This window comes from Lolium perenne, chromosome 4, assembly GCF_019359855.2.
Source record: "Lolium perenne isolate Kyuss_39 chromosome 4, Kyuss_2.0, whole genome shotgun sequence".
NCBI classification, from domain to species: Eukaryota; Viridiplantae; Streptophyta; class Magnoliopsida; order Poales; family Poaceae; genus Lolium; species Lolium perenne.
Genome location: NC_067247.2, coordinates 284,978,029 through 284,995,421, shown reverse-complemented (window position 1 = coordinate 284,995,421; position 17,393 = coordinate 284,978,029). Strand labels below are relative to the sequence as shown.

General features: G+C 45.4%; 2 protein-coding genes and 1 non-coding gene across 3 annotated transcripts; 2 read left to right on the top strand and 1 right to left on the bottom strand.

The window, feature by feature from the left end:
- The first annotated feature begins 1,471 nt into the window (after positions 1–1,471).
- Positions 1,472–1,543, top strand: TRNAM-CAU (transfer RNA methionine (anticodon CAU)). Its single transcript has one exon. It is a non-coding gene; the product is annotated as a tRNA-Met (tRNA).
- Positions 1,544–2,190: 647 nt separating this feature from the next.
- On the bottom strand, positions 2,191–4,503 carry LOC127295625 (bifunctional TENA2 protein). The gene is made up of 3 exons (XM_051325592.2): positions 4,281–4,503; positions 2,856–3,070; positions 2,191–2,774 (listed from the first exon to the last, which is right to left on the bottom strand). Exons 1-3 carry the CDS (start codon positions 4,422–4,424, stop codon positions 2,459–2,461), a joined length of 675 nt encoding a protein of 224 aa, XP_051181552.1. The 5' UTR covers positions 4,425–4,503; the 3' UTR covers positions 2,191–2,458.
- A 2,659-nt stretch (positions 4,504–7,162) lies between these two features.
- LOC127295624 (probable protein phosphatase 2C 21) lies at positions 7,163–12,863 on the top strand. Its single transcript, XM_051325591.1, has 11 exons — positions 7,163–7,227; positions 8,850–8,967; positions 9,091–9,160; positions 9,730–9,835; positions 10,239–10,368; positions 10,851–10,967; positions 11,075–11,249; positions 11,353–11,414; positions 11,502–11,554; positions 12,042–12,096; positions 12,270–12,863. The coding sequence occupies exons 2-11, from the start codon at positions 8,866–8,868 to the stop codon at positions 12,498–12,500; spliced, it is 1,101 nt and encodes a 366-aa protein (XP_051181551.1). The 5' UTR covers positions 7,163–7,227; positions 8,850–8,865; the 3' UTR covers positions 12,501–12,863.
- The last annotated feature ends 4,530 nt before the right edge of the window (positions 12,864–17,393 follow it).

Below are 17,393 nucleotides of genomic sequence, written 5' to 3'. Positions count from 1 at the left end.
TCCTGCTTTGAACTAATTGATGACTCTTTTATGCTTTTTCTTTTGTCGAGCAGCGTATGGCAAACTTTCATCAAGGAAGATACGTCCGTGAATGGCCACCGAAGCTGCGATGGCGTGCGAAAGTAAGTAGTACTACCTAGGTCCACACACCTTTCAATTATCATACTTGACTATTGTTTGATTGAATTATATTCTTGTAAAGAAATGCCCGCAACAACCTCAGGGACCGATCTGTGGATTCTTCGTTTGCGAGTACATCCGCAGAATTGTCAACGAGAGAACGAATAATGAAAGAAATAAAGAGGTACAAAAACAATCTTCACAAATTTGTTTTGTTATCATAAGTTGTGCTGAGTTTCAGTAATAGTTGTTTCATGTATTCATTTGTATCTTATTCTTTTATAGTTGGCAAGAAAGCGGAACAAGCTCTCAATTGATGACCGCTTCATAGCAATAGGCGAGGAATTGGCGGGATTTTTCCTTCGGGACGTCATACCACCACTCGCAGAGCACCACAATGAATGAAGATGTACATGTTACATATATCGTTGACTCGAAGAGTACCACTATGCTACATGTAATAGACATATATAGAGTACGCCTCGGAGAGCACCACTATGCATGAAGATCGATCTTCATGCATAGTGCTACTTAATTTGCGATCTCATGCAATAACATGTGTGTTATATTATATGCACCAACTTGCTATGCATCATCTTGATCTTCATGTACTACCTAAACCCAAACGCGTTTCTGGTGCATCGACGCGATATGAATCAAACCGATATCCCTAAACCTCTCCAAAACCCTAAAAAGCCAATTCTCTGCTTGTGGCGAAGATTTGGGAAAATTCCCTGCCGCGGGGGGAACCTTTGGTACCGGTTCGTATTACCAACCGGTACCAAAGATCCTTAGCCCTGAGCTCTCCTGGTGGCCCACGTGGAGGCCCGTTTTATACCGGTTCGTAAGCAACCGGTACGAAAGAGGGGGGGGCTTTAGTGCCGAATAATTTGTACCGGTTGCAAAACCGGTACGAATGGCCCTCTGGAACCGGTATAGATGAGCGTTTTTCTACTAGTGTATAGTAAGGTTGCTTCGAGTTTGATCTATTGTATTGTTTCTTGTAAGGAATAATCTAATAAAAAAGTCGTGTGCATCCTTTGGATGCAGAAGCTGGGGCGATATTTCCCCCATTTCGAAAAAAAATGTATTTGTACAATTATGTGAGAGCACATAATCAATCGCTACAAAAGCATTGGTGAACATATATAATTCCCCAATGGAAAAAAAGAAGAAGAGGGATTAACAAACGTAGATACAGGCATGACATCTTGGGCTTGTAAGATTGGCGTTTTTATTTAATTTGGCTTGCCTTGCAATAAAGAGAGGCAACTTTTTTTTTGGCACATGAATGTTACCTCTTACTATTTGCATGTGTATACATAACAAAGTACCATGATTGAGCAAACAAATCAGAGTGGCGCAGCGGAAGCGTGGTGGGCCCATAACCCACAGGTCCCAGGATCGAAACCTGGCTCTGATATAAATTTTTGTCCTTTTTAAACATTTTATCGAAACCTGGCTCTGATATATTTTTTCCTTTCAAAACATTTTATCTCCAAATATGCTTGGTATTTTTCCGTTCTTTGCGTTAGTACGGCGTAGCATGCTCTTTGAGGAAATAAACTGTAGGCCATCATAAGCTGTACCGAGCAATTGGTGACATTTTGGTTTTCACGTGACAACATTAGTACTTCATTACGCTGCAACTTATGATGAGAAATCAAAGTTTTCGACAGTCCAAAGAAACAAGATACATGGGAAAATATGGAGGTTTCGTTCTGAACGACTGAACGACATTTCGTCCACCTAATTGCACGGTATTCAGCAGAGAAACAAAGATATATCATCTATTTCGTCCAAGTAACAGCACCATATTCAGGCTCCCACTGATAGCATAGAGAATTGACTACGACATTTCGTCCACCTAATTGCACGGTATTCAGCAGAGAAACAAAGATATATCATCTATTTCGTCCAAGTAACAGCACCATATTCAGGCTCCCACTGATAGCATAGAGAATTGACTTTTCTTAAATAGTTGTAATCGTTGGTTCTCTTTGGACTGTCGAAAACTTTGATTTCTCATCATAAGTTGCAGCGTAATGAAGTACTAATGTTGTCACCACAGAAACAAAGATATATCATCTATTTCGTCCAAGTAACAGGACCGTACTCAGACTTCCGGGATACATGGGGTATGTGGAAAAATACAGTAGAAAGTATGTTTCAGTCTGAGCCCACGGTAACATTTATTTCGTCAAGTAATTGCACGGTGTTCACAAGAGAAATCAGATACATGGGGAAGTACAGTAAGATGCAAGCCTCAGCCTGAACCCACGGTATCATCTCGCCCAAGTAACTGCTCGGTGGTCAGACTTCAGGATCTGGATGCCGCTTAGGACTGAGAGGAGCTCATGTCCCAGAACCCGATCTCCAGCTCGAGTACACGAAGGAAGGCCTCTTCAGCACTCTTGGCAGCATCAGATGTCGCATTTGCCAAGCAGCGATCAGCGATTCGCTGCAGAGACTGGCAGTACTGCTTGAACTCAGGGCTGCCCCATCTCTGGCAGGTCCCCAGGAGCTCCAAGGGCGTCTTATGACCTTCTTCTATACAGAAAGCAAAGCTATCCTGGTACACGGTTTCAATTATCCAAAAGGTAGTTATGGCAACAGTGTAGCTGATCTCTGGATCATTGAAGCTCTGAAGAAACCTGGAAATAACAGTAATACTAGTCACAATCTTTTACCTATCTAAGGCTGTACAATTGTGTGAGTATCTGATAGATATCAACCTGCAGTACTCCGTATTAGAAGTGAGGGGAGAAATACCGGCCAGATCAACACTCCATTTAGCAGCTTCCTTCTTGAACCAGGAGAGCTCATCACTAAGAGAAGCCAAACCACCTAGGATTATTTCCATGTCCGAGCTGTCTGATTGCTTGCAACACTTGAGTAGTACACTAGCCAGAAATGCAACAAATTCTCGCACAAACATGTAGTCCTGACCCTGAAATATGGCACATAAACAATATAAAATCCATCATGAGCAATAACAACAAGAGTAAAAATAACCGCTGCGAAATTGATCTTTAGAAAACCAATAAGAATCTACATTAGTGAAGTATATGACGTCTGAATCTAACTTGCAACAATCAAGAAAATAGTACCAAGTATCAATGCAAAACACTACCCTATTGCATTCACGGCTAAGCAGCCTTCTAATAATAGACATTAAAATGAAATCTGTAGTTTCTTTTTTACATATCCTCCATGAAGTAATGTTCATCCATTGTGCATCAAATAAGTACATGAATATGTAGTACAGTTAACAAAAAAGCATCACATTGCGTAAACATAATGTATTTCATATTGTCAGAATGCACATTGAGAGTTTCATTTCATAAACAGGTTTATATTGTTTCTGCATCAAGAGTGAACCAAATGTCTATATGACCTTGATTGTGGAATCATAACAGGGAACTTCACAACCTTGACTGCCTAGTAACTGATACCTGCCAAAGAAAGGTCCAACCTTCTTCAGTTACCCAAATCAATATTACACTGCAGTCCACTGATGAGCGAGCAAGATATTTGCCAAAAGGGAATTCAGTTTCCTGACTTTTTTAAACTTGAGGCCTAAGCCCCGCTTTAAATTAATAAAGCCTCACATACAGCTCAACTCAGTTTGCTGACTATATAATCCTCGTCAGAACGAACCCTGCAGGCCTGCAACCTGGCAAGAGTCCCAGCACACCTTTGGGGCTTAGGGCATATCCTCACTGCACACTTTCAGTTCCCATTTCCCATTCTAATGGAAAAAAAAAACTACTCGTCGGCCTGCATAAGTAGTCCTAGTCCTCCTACGATGTTGATTTGCAGCAGCAATCACCCAAATCTACCCAAATCAAGCACACATGCTGAATCGATCAGACGATTCAGTAGCCTTATGAAGTCTCCTCACAACATATTTTCTTTCTCAGTACACAGACGCACCTCAAGTAGTCTAGTTCGTTCAAGCCGCGGGATCCGAATCAAGATCCACCGGTAGTGTAAGAGCTAAGAACCCACACAAATTCTAGTAAAGGTTAGTGCTAAGTTAAAGTACAGCAACCGAGCAAGCAAATCAAGCTGTAATCACCGTATATCAAGTGGTAAGCAAGCTGCGTAAGAGATTGGGGGTGAGAGCCTGAGAGGAGAAAAGCCGAGAAGGTACTGACGAGCCAGCGTTTGAAGGCGGCCAGGTCGACGGTGCCGTCGCGGATGGAGACGGTGAAGGGGTGCCGCGTGGCCCGCTCGTACATCCCGCCGTGCGTCGCCATCCAGGCCGCCGTCGTGCCCTTGTCGGCCCCGCCGATGTCCATGGCTGCCGTCTGAATTTGCGATTAGCTAAGCGGTCGCCTGTTGAGTGTTGACGATAGTAACATTTACGAAATTGCGCTCTTGTCCCTCGAAAGGGGGCTATTTAAGCGCGTGGTGTTGCAGTCCTCATTTTGTCCAGTTTGTGGGATCATGCTGGAACCCTTTTTTGCTCAATTGAAGAATAGACATGATAAATCAAAATATCCAAGAGGTTGGAGTGGGTAAATACATTTTAAATATAATGGAAATAAATCTTTACAGGAAATGGTATGAAATTGTAAAATCTAACAACTAACTTCAAATCACATGGAAATCTTGGAATGAAAGAAACTAGACAAGAGATGAGTGGAAAGTTTAAGCCTCGAGAAACAGTGGGTTACATTAGGTACTTGGTCAAGCACAAAGCAGTTAAACTCCATTGGGGTACCCTGAAAAAGAAAGTAGTAGTTTAACTTAAGACAATACTTAAACTTTAATTATTTTTGAAACAAGAAAGATTGTGCTAGTTTTAGGTCTCATATGTGATGTCAATAACCCCTAAGCATAATGTGTGCTGCAAAACATTAAATGCTTTGTACAAAGTACATATCAAGGGCAAGTCATAATTTTGTAGGCGACCACCACAAAAACCCTCACCTTCGCCGGATGATTCCTCGGTCTTGTCTTGGTCTAGTTTTTAGATTTTAATTTCGTCGTGTTGAGGTGCAATGTTGTGTAGTAAGTACCTACAGCTCTATCCCGATGTGATGACGTTGGTTCTAATATAGATGTCAGCGGTGTGATGGGTATTTGATGTCGGGCTGTGGAGTAGAGTTCTCAACCATATTGCTTTTATCTTGATTTTTCGCCAACATTAATAGTCTTATTAACAAGTTCCCCTAGCAGTGGCAACATGGAGTTTAATCTCCTCATTCCACCTTCCTCTTCTTCTCTAGATGGTTGTTCCTTGCTTCAGATTATTGTCATCGTTGCCGTCTTCCCGCCAAATCTGATGACTTCCCTGTAACAACAACTCCATGGGTACATCATTGCAAAAAAAAAGTTAGAGCATCAAGCTGGGCTCATGAAGCTTCGTCTTCTTGTGCAATTTGGAGACGACGGTGAATTTCCCTTGTACATATTTATATTGTTTGACGGTGGTATTTTTGTAATGTTCGGACTTAGGTTAATATATGGCTTCTATCCTTTGTCAAATGAAATAAAAATTGTCCAAGTTAATTCTAGAAAATGATCTAAATCTATTATTGATAAAACAAATACGCTCATTCACATAAACTATAACAAACATTTACAATAAAGATTAACGACAATCACATCAGACACCATCGTAACCCCACAACCAATATTGGACCAAAGCATCAAGGGGATGTCTATCATATCAAGAATCATTGATCCGCGGAACTGGAACTACCACATTCTCCCCCGTGTCTATCCCGACAACCACAACATGATGTGGATAATGTCGTTGGACTCTCATTCCGTATTCCTTCATTTGCATAAACAAGTATAAATTTAATCAAAAGTCAATGATGTCTATGTTTGACAATGTTTTTAAACAAAATATATGAATATACACAATAAGAAAAAAATATGAATAGATCTAATACCTAGAATGTCTTCATATTTATCATATATTCGGTCAAATTTAGCAAGGTTTGACCCCTGACCAAACTTATATGCGTTGGTTTGTGAAACGGAGGTACTATTACTCCCTCCATTCACAATTACTTCGCGTTCTAGATTTAATCAAAATTAAAATTTATAAAGGTTGATTAAAAATAGAAGAAAAAAATATCAAAATTTATAACATCAATTTTTGTAATACTGTACAATAAGTTTCATATTGTAGATGTTGATATTTTTTCTAAATATTTGATCAAAATTTATAAAATTTGACTTTGACTATGCAAAACCACATCTGAAGAACTGGTATGGACTTGCTGTGAGCCTGGGAGCACACTGAAGAAGCCCCCATGCGCGCAGTTGGTCGGCCCTAATGTCCAGGCGACAGGAATCACCATTTGTAGTGTGGACGATTCAGGCCACCAAACCTAACATCGCGACGCACGACGGCGCGAGCTCATTGCCGCCGTCGGGAGCTCGCCATCTCCGTCAGCCGGAGCAGAGCCCCACAAAGGAGACAAGGAGTGGCATCAACGGCGACGGCCGGGAAGCGAGGGGATGAGTGGAGGTCGAAGCTGGCCTCCGCCGGATTGCTGGAGCGCGGCGGCGGTCGGCCAGCGACGGAGGAAGAAACCGCGCAGTCGCCGGCGGCGGCGGCGGCGGCGGAGGGAGGAGAAGAGACGTCCCGCCCCACCGTCCTCCGCCTCGCGTGGGCCACACCGGACGACAGCTGTTTCGTGTCGCGCGGGCCCGGGGCGGCACGCGAGCCGCGCGTGTGTGGCTCCTGAGCCGTCGGATCGTTCCCAGCTGGCACGGACGGAGATCCAACGGCGCAAGATGTGCTCTGTCGGGCGGGCCCGGGTCGGCACGCCAGGCGCGCACGGCCGCGGCTGGACCGTCGGATCGTCCCCAGCTGGCACGGGCAGCGATCCAACGACGCGCAGGGCGAGGACGAGCGGAAGGAAAGGCGAGACGAACGAAGACGGCGTCGCCTGTGTCTGCTTTATTTGCATGCACCCCTGCTCTACTCTGCGCTCTCTGCTCCGCTCTGCAGGAACACAACCGCTTTTGATTCTCCGGAGCAGCGCAAGGAAAGGTGAGAGCCGATCACGCCGCATTCCCTCCTCCCCTCCTCCCCTCTCTCGTTTTGTCCGCATTCCCAGCCACGCGACGCCAGGGCTGGTAAGCTTCCGCCTCCCTCTCTACTCGCTTCCTCGCCGCCGTCGTGCGGCGGCGCTTCTCCGTTCCTTCTCGCCGCGGTTTGAGCGCTGCTGGGTGGGCGGGGGCCGTGCTTGACTGCTTGTTCGTGGGACACCCCCTTTTTTTTTGGGTTCGATTCTGCGTACGCCTCCTCTGATCCTCTCCGTGTCTCGCGCTTCGTGCGCTGCGTGTCGCGCGCGTCGGTTTCCGTCGCTTGCTGCTGCTGCTGCTGCTTTTGGTTTTGAGGTCGGTGGCCTCTTCTCTCGCGGTGGGTTTTCCCGGCCCTGGGGATGACGACGAGGGCGCTGCAGAACACCGAGACGACATGGTGGCCTCTGTTCTCGCCTCGTCTGCTGAACCCCGAGACCTTATTTTTTGGGGGGGTTCGATTTTGCCTGCGTATCTCGTGTTCCCTGCGCTGCGTCGCGTCGGTTGTTGTCGTTTGCTGCTGTTTTTTTTTTTTTGATTTCGATGAAGTCGGTAGCGTGTTCATGGTGGTTTTACTCGGAGGAGGAGGAGGGTGCTGAAGAGCACCGAGACGCAATGGTGTCTCTGCTCACCTTCGCCCATCCCGTCTCGTTTCCTGAAGCGCGAGACCCTTTTTTGGTTCGTTTTTTTGCCTGCGCCTCCTTGATCCTGTCCCGTACCTCCTGCTTCCTGCGTTGCGTCGCGTCGCGTCGGTTTTTGTTGCTTGCTGCTGTTTCCGATTTTGAAATCGGTAGCGTCTTCATGGTGATTTTCCTTGGGAGGAGGTGGATGAGGAGGATGCTGAAGAGCACGAGCACCGAGCCGCGCGCAGTGGCGGCCTCTCTTCACCCTCGTCCATCCTGCCTCGTTTATTTTGATTACTGCTGCTGCGGTTTCTGCTTGGATCCCCAGATCCTTCTCTGCTCGATTTAATTGGCATCTGCCTCTCCCGTCTCTTCCGCTGCGTCAGGTTTTGTTGTTGCGGCTGTTTACTGAAGTTGGTGACATGATCCTCGATGGTGATTGCCTTGGAGGAGCACGAGGATGCTAGAGAGCACCGATACCCAATGGTGGTCTCTCTTCACCTCGTCGATCCTGTCTCGTTTTTCTCTGCTTACTGCTGCGTTTGTTTTTCCGTTCCGTGACATCTTGGTTGGTGGCGATTTATTTGGAGAGGACGAGGCTATAGGAGCACCGGAAATCCATGGTTGATCTCAGCCCGCCTCTCTTCTGCATCTCATGTTTCTCTTATGCTTGCCCCTTCTTGTCCATTTTGCGGTTCATGGTGGTTCCATTGTTCGAGGAGGAGTCTAACGAAACGAGCACCCCAAACACGACGGTGTTCATATCCTCTTTTCGAGGCAAACTTGAACAGTCTTCTCTGGATATTTCCATCGTTTTTATTCTTCTCCAAACTGGAGCACTCTGAGTCCTGGTCTAGTATGGTGTCCAGAAATTACTCTTTCTGTCATTAATTAACCGGAAATGGAGCCACCTAACTGTTTTTTTTCAACCTTGTTTCTTATCAAGTTTGCTGTGCGCTCTGCAATGTAGTGTCAGTACATTCAGTTTACATGTTTGTCAGATTTTGCTGATAAGGAAATCTAAGCCATTGTTTTCATACTGGTATCTTTCAGGAAAGCAAACCCTGCAATGGCTGGTCAGTACATCAAGACTTCTACTAGGGGTGAGAATGCCAGAATTGAGTATGCCACATCATGTATGCAAGGACCTCGTGATGAAATGCAAGATTATGTGAGTAACGTATATTATTACGTGGATCAAGGATAGTTTTTACGTATGCATATAATTTGTTTTGCTTGCTCATTCAGTACTTTGTGAAATACTGAATTTGACCCCTACACTTCTTATTTCCAGTACACAGCTCTCCTAGATCTAGATGGTTCGGATTCCACATCATTCTTTGGTGTTTTTGATGGCCATGGAGGTTTGATATTTCTCTCATACTGTTCCAACATATTCTAAACACTTCAGCTGTTAGCATAACTGACCATCTCATGCATTGATTACATGAAGTCTTTCATTAAAATCTGCTATAGTTCATTCTTATCCAAATGTGTATGTCATATGTGAATCTGTCTAGTGCATTATATCCGTGCATGCTTTGTACATTTACTACTTGTCGTGATTTTCATCTGTCGGTATTCTGTATGGTCATGATTGTGAAATGCTGGTACAGTTCAACATACGTGATCAAGTTATACAGTCGGGTCTGTGCTGGGATGCCATAAGGATAAAATGGATTATGCTAAAGAATATATTCAGAGGGGCCAAAATTTTGTGTGATCATTTTCTTCTTTTTTGGGAGGGATTGGTTTTTGTTACCAATACATTCAGTATCTGTAGTGCATGCTCTGTTTCCAGTGATACAAACGTATTGAAGTGATATTTCAGCTAGTATGTTGGTCTTCACATTGCTTCAACATATGAAATTGTACAGGAATATGTGACTGATTCCGTCTTTGTTTTCTGTTATAACTATATTTTATGTTTCAGGACATAGGGTGGCATGGTATTGTTCGAGGAAATTTCATACTGAGCTTGTCAAAGTTCCAGACTATCAAAACAACCTGCATGCCGCATTGGAGCAAGTGTGCTTCAGGTTTTTACTAATAGATAATTAAATCACGTACTCTACATTTTTTGCTATATAAGTATGGAAAGTCACATTATCAGCACAGGGATGAAGTTTTTAAAACTTATGAGCTATAGCATGTGAACCCTATGAAATTTTGTTTAAAATATGACCACCTGTGAACTACACAAGAAAACAAGCAATAAGTGCCTGTACAGATATCATGTGCGTGGACACATGTTCACATAATCTGCACTCAGATGTGTGCACTTCTTATTCAATATTGAAAGGTGAAAGGGCTAGTGTTAGCGTTGGAGAGAGTGTCAATGTTATACTCATTCCTTCCATAGTTGCAATTGCAACATAAGTTTACTTCTTGTTGCACGTACAGATACGGAATGTGTAATTCTTTACTGCTTAATTGTTACAGAATTGATCAGACGTTGAAAAGGTCAGATGAATGGAAGAATCCTGATTCTCCTCCTGCTCCTGCTCCTGCTCCTGGTAATGGAAGTTTCCGAAGCCGTCTCCAGACTAGTCTTTGTTCCTGTTTCGGCAAGGTGATATATCACGTCCTGAATATTATTTAAGCATTTATCTGCCGAAGAAGTTAGTAAATAATTTATCTCTGGGATGCTGCTGCATATTATTACGTGTAAAAAGGAATTGGAAGAGATCAATGGGTGTGATAAGGAGGATCTATTGTACTTTTCCGAGATGTGCTTGAAGGTTGCACCGATATGATAAATTATAACCCCAATTTGTGCTCCCTACTTCCGTTGAGTGCCTGGTTTACTGAATTGGAAGCCACATGTTCCTTATGTTCTCATTGCACCTTGGTTGTTAGCGTACTGCCAAAATCGAGGTACTTATTTGAAAAACAAGTATTTTCCCTTGTTTGAGTTGATCACTTGTTTCTTACATTGGGTTGCATCTTTTGTGAATGGCACATAGAAAATATTGTTCCCTGGTGGCACTGGTTGATTGTTTCTTCATATGCTGTTTTTCCATATGATTTCAGTTTGGATTCTTTTTTCTGCAGAATTATGAAGGGCCCCAAATCGAAGGAAGCACAGCATGCGTGGCTCTCATTCGAGGCAACCAGATAATTGTTGGAAATGTTGGTGATTCCCGTTGTGTACTCTCAAGGAATGGTCAGGTACAGTGACTATTTTCTTTTCAAGTTTCTCGTTGGGGCATCCTCTTTTGTCATAATGATTGTGTTCAAGTGGAGTCTGACAATTCTTATATCCAATTTATCGGAAGGCAATTGATTTATCCACCGATCACAAGCCAAATGAACCAGGTGAAAGAGCCAGAATTGAAGCTGCAGGAGGATCAGTAGTCCAGAGGCAAGTCCTTGTATATGTAGATGGACGAATGAGGGCTGAACCAGGCCCATATCGCGTCGATGGAATAATAGCCGTATCCAGAGCGCTTGGTATGTAGTATTATTTGATATCTTATTTTTGTGTGGATATTTTTTGTTTCTTGGATCCAATCAATTTATTGTTTGATACACATTTTCACTACTTACATTTCAGGTGATTTTCAGTTCAAGAAGAACAATAAATTGAAGTTGATATGTAATCCTGACATTCACACTGTGAGTTTGTAACTATGTTGTGTGAGCCCAGTTTTAGTTTGTTTCCGATGGGCGTGGTCTGATGGAAATGGCCATTTATTTTTATAGGAGGACATAACTGATGATATTGATTTTCTTCTCATAGCAAGCGATGGTATCTGGTAAGTCCTGAGCTAAAAATAACACAAGAAGATGTTTATTTATGACTTGCTTCTAAGTGCAATACTTCATCCAGACCTAAGCCACTCCAATTACTATTATCTGTCATGCTTGTTTCATCTTAGGCATAGTATTTATAGCTGGAGGGTTTATACATCTTAGGCATAGTACGTAGTATTAAATTCGATGGTTACGTATCAGGTTGGTTTGCTATTTGGAAATGTCAGCTTGGTATGTTTGATAACTCTACTTTACAACCTTAGTGCTTCATGAGACATTTCTGGCAATAGGAATAGATTTCCTCTTCACGTGGAAGAATGCTAAAGCTAGCAAGAGAGTAAGGCAAACTTACCAGTGCCTGCTATTGATAGATCCAGACACTAGTACCCATAGAGACATATTCTTTGTTCTCCTGTTTCATACTTTTATGATTTCGTTGATATATTTACCGTGACAAAATTACACACCTCTTGTTTTCTTCTTCTCCAGGGAAGTCAAGACAAGTGAGGAGGTGGTTACTTATGTAAACGAGCGCTTGCAAAAGGTGAGTCTTATTTCCTCAATTATTTTCTGCTTGTCATCCTATTAATAGTAATATCTAAAAGCCCATCTGCTGACACGTTTGGTACAGTAATAATTATACGGTGCAGTGTACATGGTTTGCACTTGCTGATAGATTGTTCCTGTTGACTTGACATATTATGTGATCAAACGCAGAGGGCAGATCTGCATGTCATCTGTGAGGGACTTCTTGAATGGTGCAGGGACTCGAGGGACAATTCGACCGTGATACTGGTTCAGTTCAAGAACGGCAACAACCCCACTGCCAATGCCAGTTGTTCCGGAGACTCCTGCCCCTGGCCCCAGGCAAAAACCACAGATCTTAGCAGCAGCATTGGTGCACCCAAGGTTGACACCAAAGCTGAAATCAAGGCCGCGGAGGAATAGCTGCGCAGGCAGAGTTTTGAATTTTGATCGAGAAGAGAAAGGTGATCCTGAGCTGGAAGGTTTTACAGTGCTATTTTTGCTCTCTGTCGGAGACAGAATCCTTGTGTTGCCAATCTACGGTGTAGGATGATATGATACCACTCAGACTAGCTCAACAGTTGCTCTTACTTTGGTAGCGCTTCCTGGTGTAGGATGATATGATACACGCGCTCTGGTTTCTTGTGCTTCTGATCTTGGATGCTGAGGATGCTTAATGGGGTAGTATTTCTACGGATGATTGCTTCTTTTATATTTTGCGGGGATGCTTACTGCCTTCATGATTAATTCGACAATCTTATGCGATGCAATGTTATGCTCTGTTTTTTTTTTGTTATGCTCTGTTTTTTTTTTATGTCTGGTATGTATTTCGGATGAAGACATTAGACCATTCGCAAAGAAAATAGACAGTACAATCATGACGTTTACGTGTCAGTGTTTCGAATGGCCCTTGACTTGTATCCCAATTAGCTTTAGGTGCGGTCAAAGACGAGACTGCCAGCAGCCTGCGTCGCAAGTTGTTTGTCCAAAGAAGGAATTCAGCGACAAGCAACTTTGCACACCGCACACGTCAGTTTCTCTTTTTTGTGGCCAGGATCATAGTAGCTACTGGTGTTCTTCTAGGGGCTGTGTTTGGATACTCGCATTGTTTTTTTCCCCTGTTTTGGGTTTTGGCCTGGTGACTGCTGTACAAGGAAAAACACAAACTGGACCTATTTTTGCACTACGATTGGTGGCCATCAAAAGATGTTTCTGCACTTTAGACGCAACGTTTGTTTGCCCGCATTACTGCACAAACTCGGCTATAGAGGAAAGCTCTTGTTTAGTTATGTGCGAATCTAGGATATGGTTATCTTGTTTGAATATGGTAATCTTACCATCACCAAAGTAGCCGTTGCAAAAGCACACATGACAGACATAATAATTTGCACTTAAGACTAATAAGAGCATATGCACTTAGCAAGTTAAAGGCCTATCTAACAATCAGAGGTTTACAACAACATCCCCTGATCAAAAGCTGACATGTTCCTGGGGCAAGTCCTAGAACATCAGGGTCAAACATGTGATCGAAAGCCATTATAGATATCTTGGCATCATCAGTTCACCACACTTGACTACTACTAAGTGTTGACGTGTATAAAGTAGATTGCCTAGCCTTTTCCATCAGTTCGGACTTTTGGTTTAAGTGGCTAGTGCATGAAGCTTAACATGATATCAGAGCCCCAGGTCTCGAGTTCAAATCCCGACTTTTACAATTTATTCTAAATTCCCCGCAGCCTCCTGCCGGTCCGGCCTCCCGCTGCCTCTTTGCCTCTCTGGCCGCCATGGTAGGTCACCTGAACCCACTTGTGGCAGAAGCGGCAAGCTGACACAACGACGCTGCAAGACAGTGGGATATTGATCCAGTCCTTGAGGCCCTGGAACTCCTGTGGAATTGGCAACATGTGCAAGCCATCAACGTCCAACCAGACGTAGCAGTGGCGAGGAGTCAACGCCCTGGGGAGGTGTCCGAGCTTGGGATGGAGGCCATGGGTATGAGGAGGCAATGATGCCACGTCCATTGTACCCAACACATACGGCTTCAACGCCCTTGCCCACCGGTATAAGGCGAGCTCGTGCGCGTGCTCGGTGGTGGAAACCAGTCTCTCCCCACCCTGTCACACTCCAGCTTCGCGACCTTGCCACTACACAAACATATGTAAGAACAATGAAAAATGCAAGACATGCTCAGTGGATAACAACAAAACAATTCTAATGCAGAACAACACAAAATGGCAATGGAGAACAATGTCATTTGAAATGCTAGCCACGATCAAGCACAAATCGGTAACATGACATGCAATTCACAACAATGGCACAACATATGCACGCATCACAAAAGAAGCAGGCATAGCAAGCACGGTTAGTGCATTTCCCTATTTGGGATGTACACTAATGGGACATGCATGCATCAATGGTGGCGAAATTGGGAAAAATACGATGAATGTAGTCAAATCTTGCCTTATGCACGTCAAATCAAGATTCTGTCTACTAAAGAGAACCTCGAGTCTACTGAATACGAGGACATCAAACTCCGGGGGTTCCCCGGAGTAGCAAAATCAACCGCCGAAAAACCCTAACCGCTTCCACTATGTACGGGTTTGGTGCACTTACCCTGGAATGATATCGGGCGGAGGAACCAACGACGGTTGTCGGGGGGATGGCCCCCGGTAGGCCAAGAGTATGGCAAGTTCGCCATATTTTGGTAATGGTAAACCGGATCACAGAGTGATCCGGAATCTAAAGTTAAGTTCAGCTAACCGGAGTTGGTACAAACCGGTATCCCCAGAGGGGTATACCGAAGTACTGGCTCTAAGAGGCTGTGTGGCTAAGTGCGAAGGTACCGGAACCAAAGGTAAAGGTACCGGCAAACCGGAATCAGGGGTCACTGTAGCCTGTCGGCACATTGGTCAAAGATTCCTTCAAGGACTAAAGGACAAGGATGGGCGAAGCACATCAGCTTTAAACGAAGCCCTGACGCCAAAGCAAGATGATGACGTTAAAGATGCCGGCGGATGTCACCACTCCCTGTTTAAAGTCATAACTTGTGCCAGCTGGGCCAAAGTAGCTTTATAAAGTAGCTTAGCTCATCCTAGATTCCATTAGGGTTTCTTGCCTTGTAAACCACCCTCTCCCCTATATAAGGAGAGGGGGCACACCCCTGCGCGGGAGGTTCCATTAGGATATCACCTGTTTAGAGATCATGTGATGTACATCTTCTACCTCTGGTCAAGGGCCAAGTTAAGGAATACATACCGGTTTCTTCCCATCCTTTTCCCTGTTAACCAAACGCTCACCCGGATCCTCTAGCGTACATTCGGCCCATCCTTAAGCCATCATATGGCATCTGTTGTTACACCACGACGACAGTTGGCGCCCACCAATGGGCCAGCAGATGCGCTTGCTGGAGTTCCTATCCGGGCGGGCCTTCTCACCGTCTCCGGCAAGCGCGTGGTCTTTGGCCTCGTCTACCGCCTCGGCTCGCTGGACTTCATCGACGATAACGCGGGTTGCTTCGCCAACGACGGCCGCTACCCGCAGAACGGACGCATCATCGAGTTCGGAAGCCACCGCGTCTACCTCGGCACCGTCAAGGAGCGCCAGTACCCCTCGCCGGTGCTGGTGGCCTCTGATCAGCCAAGGTCTTCACCAGCTCGCGGGCCGCGCTCCAACCGCGCCGCTGGCAGCGTGGAGGTGCTGATGGCTGGCGCGGGAGGCGCCGGCAAAGAGGCTGCAGCAGAAGGCGCTGGGCAGACCAAGTCCACGCGCACGGCCAAACCACCGACCGAGCGCGACGAGGTCGTCACCGGAACGTCTACTGCGCCACCGGAGACACCTCTCCAAGCAGCCATGAGCGTGTTGGCTACGCCCATCGTGCAGAACATCGACCCCGCCGCAGCTCAAGCTGAACTGGAGGCGCAGCGGCAGAAGCTGCTCTCCGGTGCGGCGAACATCGTCAAGGCCCAGCAAGAGCTCAAGTTAGCGCGAACCATGCTAGAGTAGCGGGAAACCGGCTTAAGGGTCGCAACCTAGAGCAAGATCTGCGCCGGGAAGTTCTTTCCGGTAAAAGTGCGTCATTATCCTTGAGCATGGTAGAAAAACCTAAGTACAACAGTCCGGATAAAACAATAAAAGCTGCTAGGGCTGCAGTAGAGATGTGTGACTCACTTTCAGGTGAGGCTTTGGCAAAATAGCAAGATCGAGTAAGAGAGTTGCTTGATATGATTGAGGCACAAAACGCTGAGCTCGCTCGCATCAACAAAGCGGCTCTAGTGTCAAAATCGGTTCGCTCGGCAAGAAATGCCGGAAGCAAGTCACATGGGCAGGCATCGTCCCCCCATGGCCCCATCCCGACAGAAGAGAAATGATGCGAATGCACAACAGATGACTGTGTACGATCCAGTTCTGGCCGGAAAACAACAAGCCGGGAAACACGAGGCCGGCAGAAAAAGGCAAGGGGTAGGTCGTGGCTATGCCAGAAATGGCTACGCCGGAAACGCTTATGCCGGTAAAGGAGAAACCGGGCAAAATTATCGAGCGGCAAGAGCAGCTTATGCTGAGGAGGAAATGCCTCCACCAAGGTACCGGCAAGGAAAAGCCGCGATACCGGAACGTTATGATGAAGCCGATTCCAGAATGGAAAGAGTTTACCGGAACCCTTTGGGAGAACGTGTTGGAGAAAGGTGCCTGCCAGACCAGGATGCGAGGCACATGCTGGACAGAGTGCATCTTTCTGAAATGATCGAGGCTGAGGGTCCTCTGGGTCCAAAATGCTTTGTCCCGCGGATCATGAGAGAAGAACCGCCAGTGCGCAACTTTCAGTTGCCACATGACACAAAAACATACGATGGCACCACGAAGCCGGAAGATTGTCTCGCGGACTATGTGACAGCGGTATACGTCGCTGGAGGTGGAGGAACCGCAGCTGGCGGAGGAAACCAGCGCTGGGCCGTGAGAATCATACCGTCCTTCCTGGTAGGACCGGCACGTATTTGGCTTAACAATTTGCCAAAGGGAAGTATCAACGGCTGACTTGACTTTGAGGAAGCTTTCGTGAGCAACTTCAGCAGCACGTTCCAGAGACCAAACAGACTGCAGCAGCTCGCCTTGTGCTAGTAGCGCGAGAATGAAAGAGTCCGGGATTATCTAACCCGGTGGAACTCCATGAGAAACTCTTGTGAGGGCGTGATAGAAGCACAAGCTATCGCTTGGTTCTGCAACGGGTGCCGGAGAGGCTCATCGCTGTGGCAGAAGCTACAGAGAAACATGCCAACCACTTTGGCTGAGATGATTCGGGTGGCAGATAGCTACGCGTTG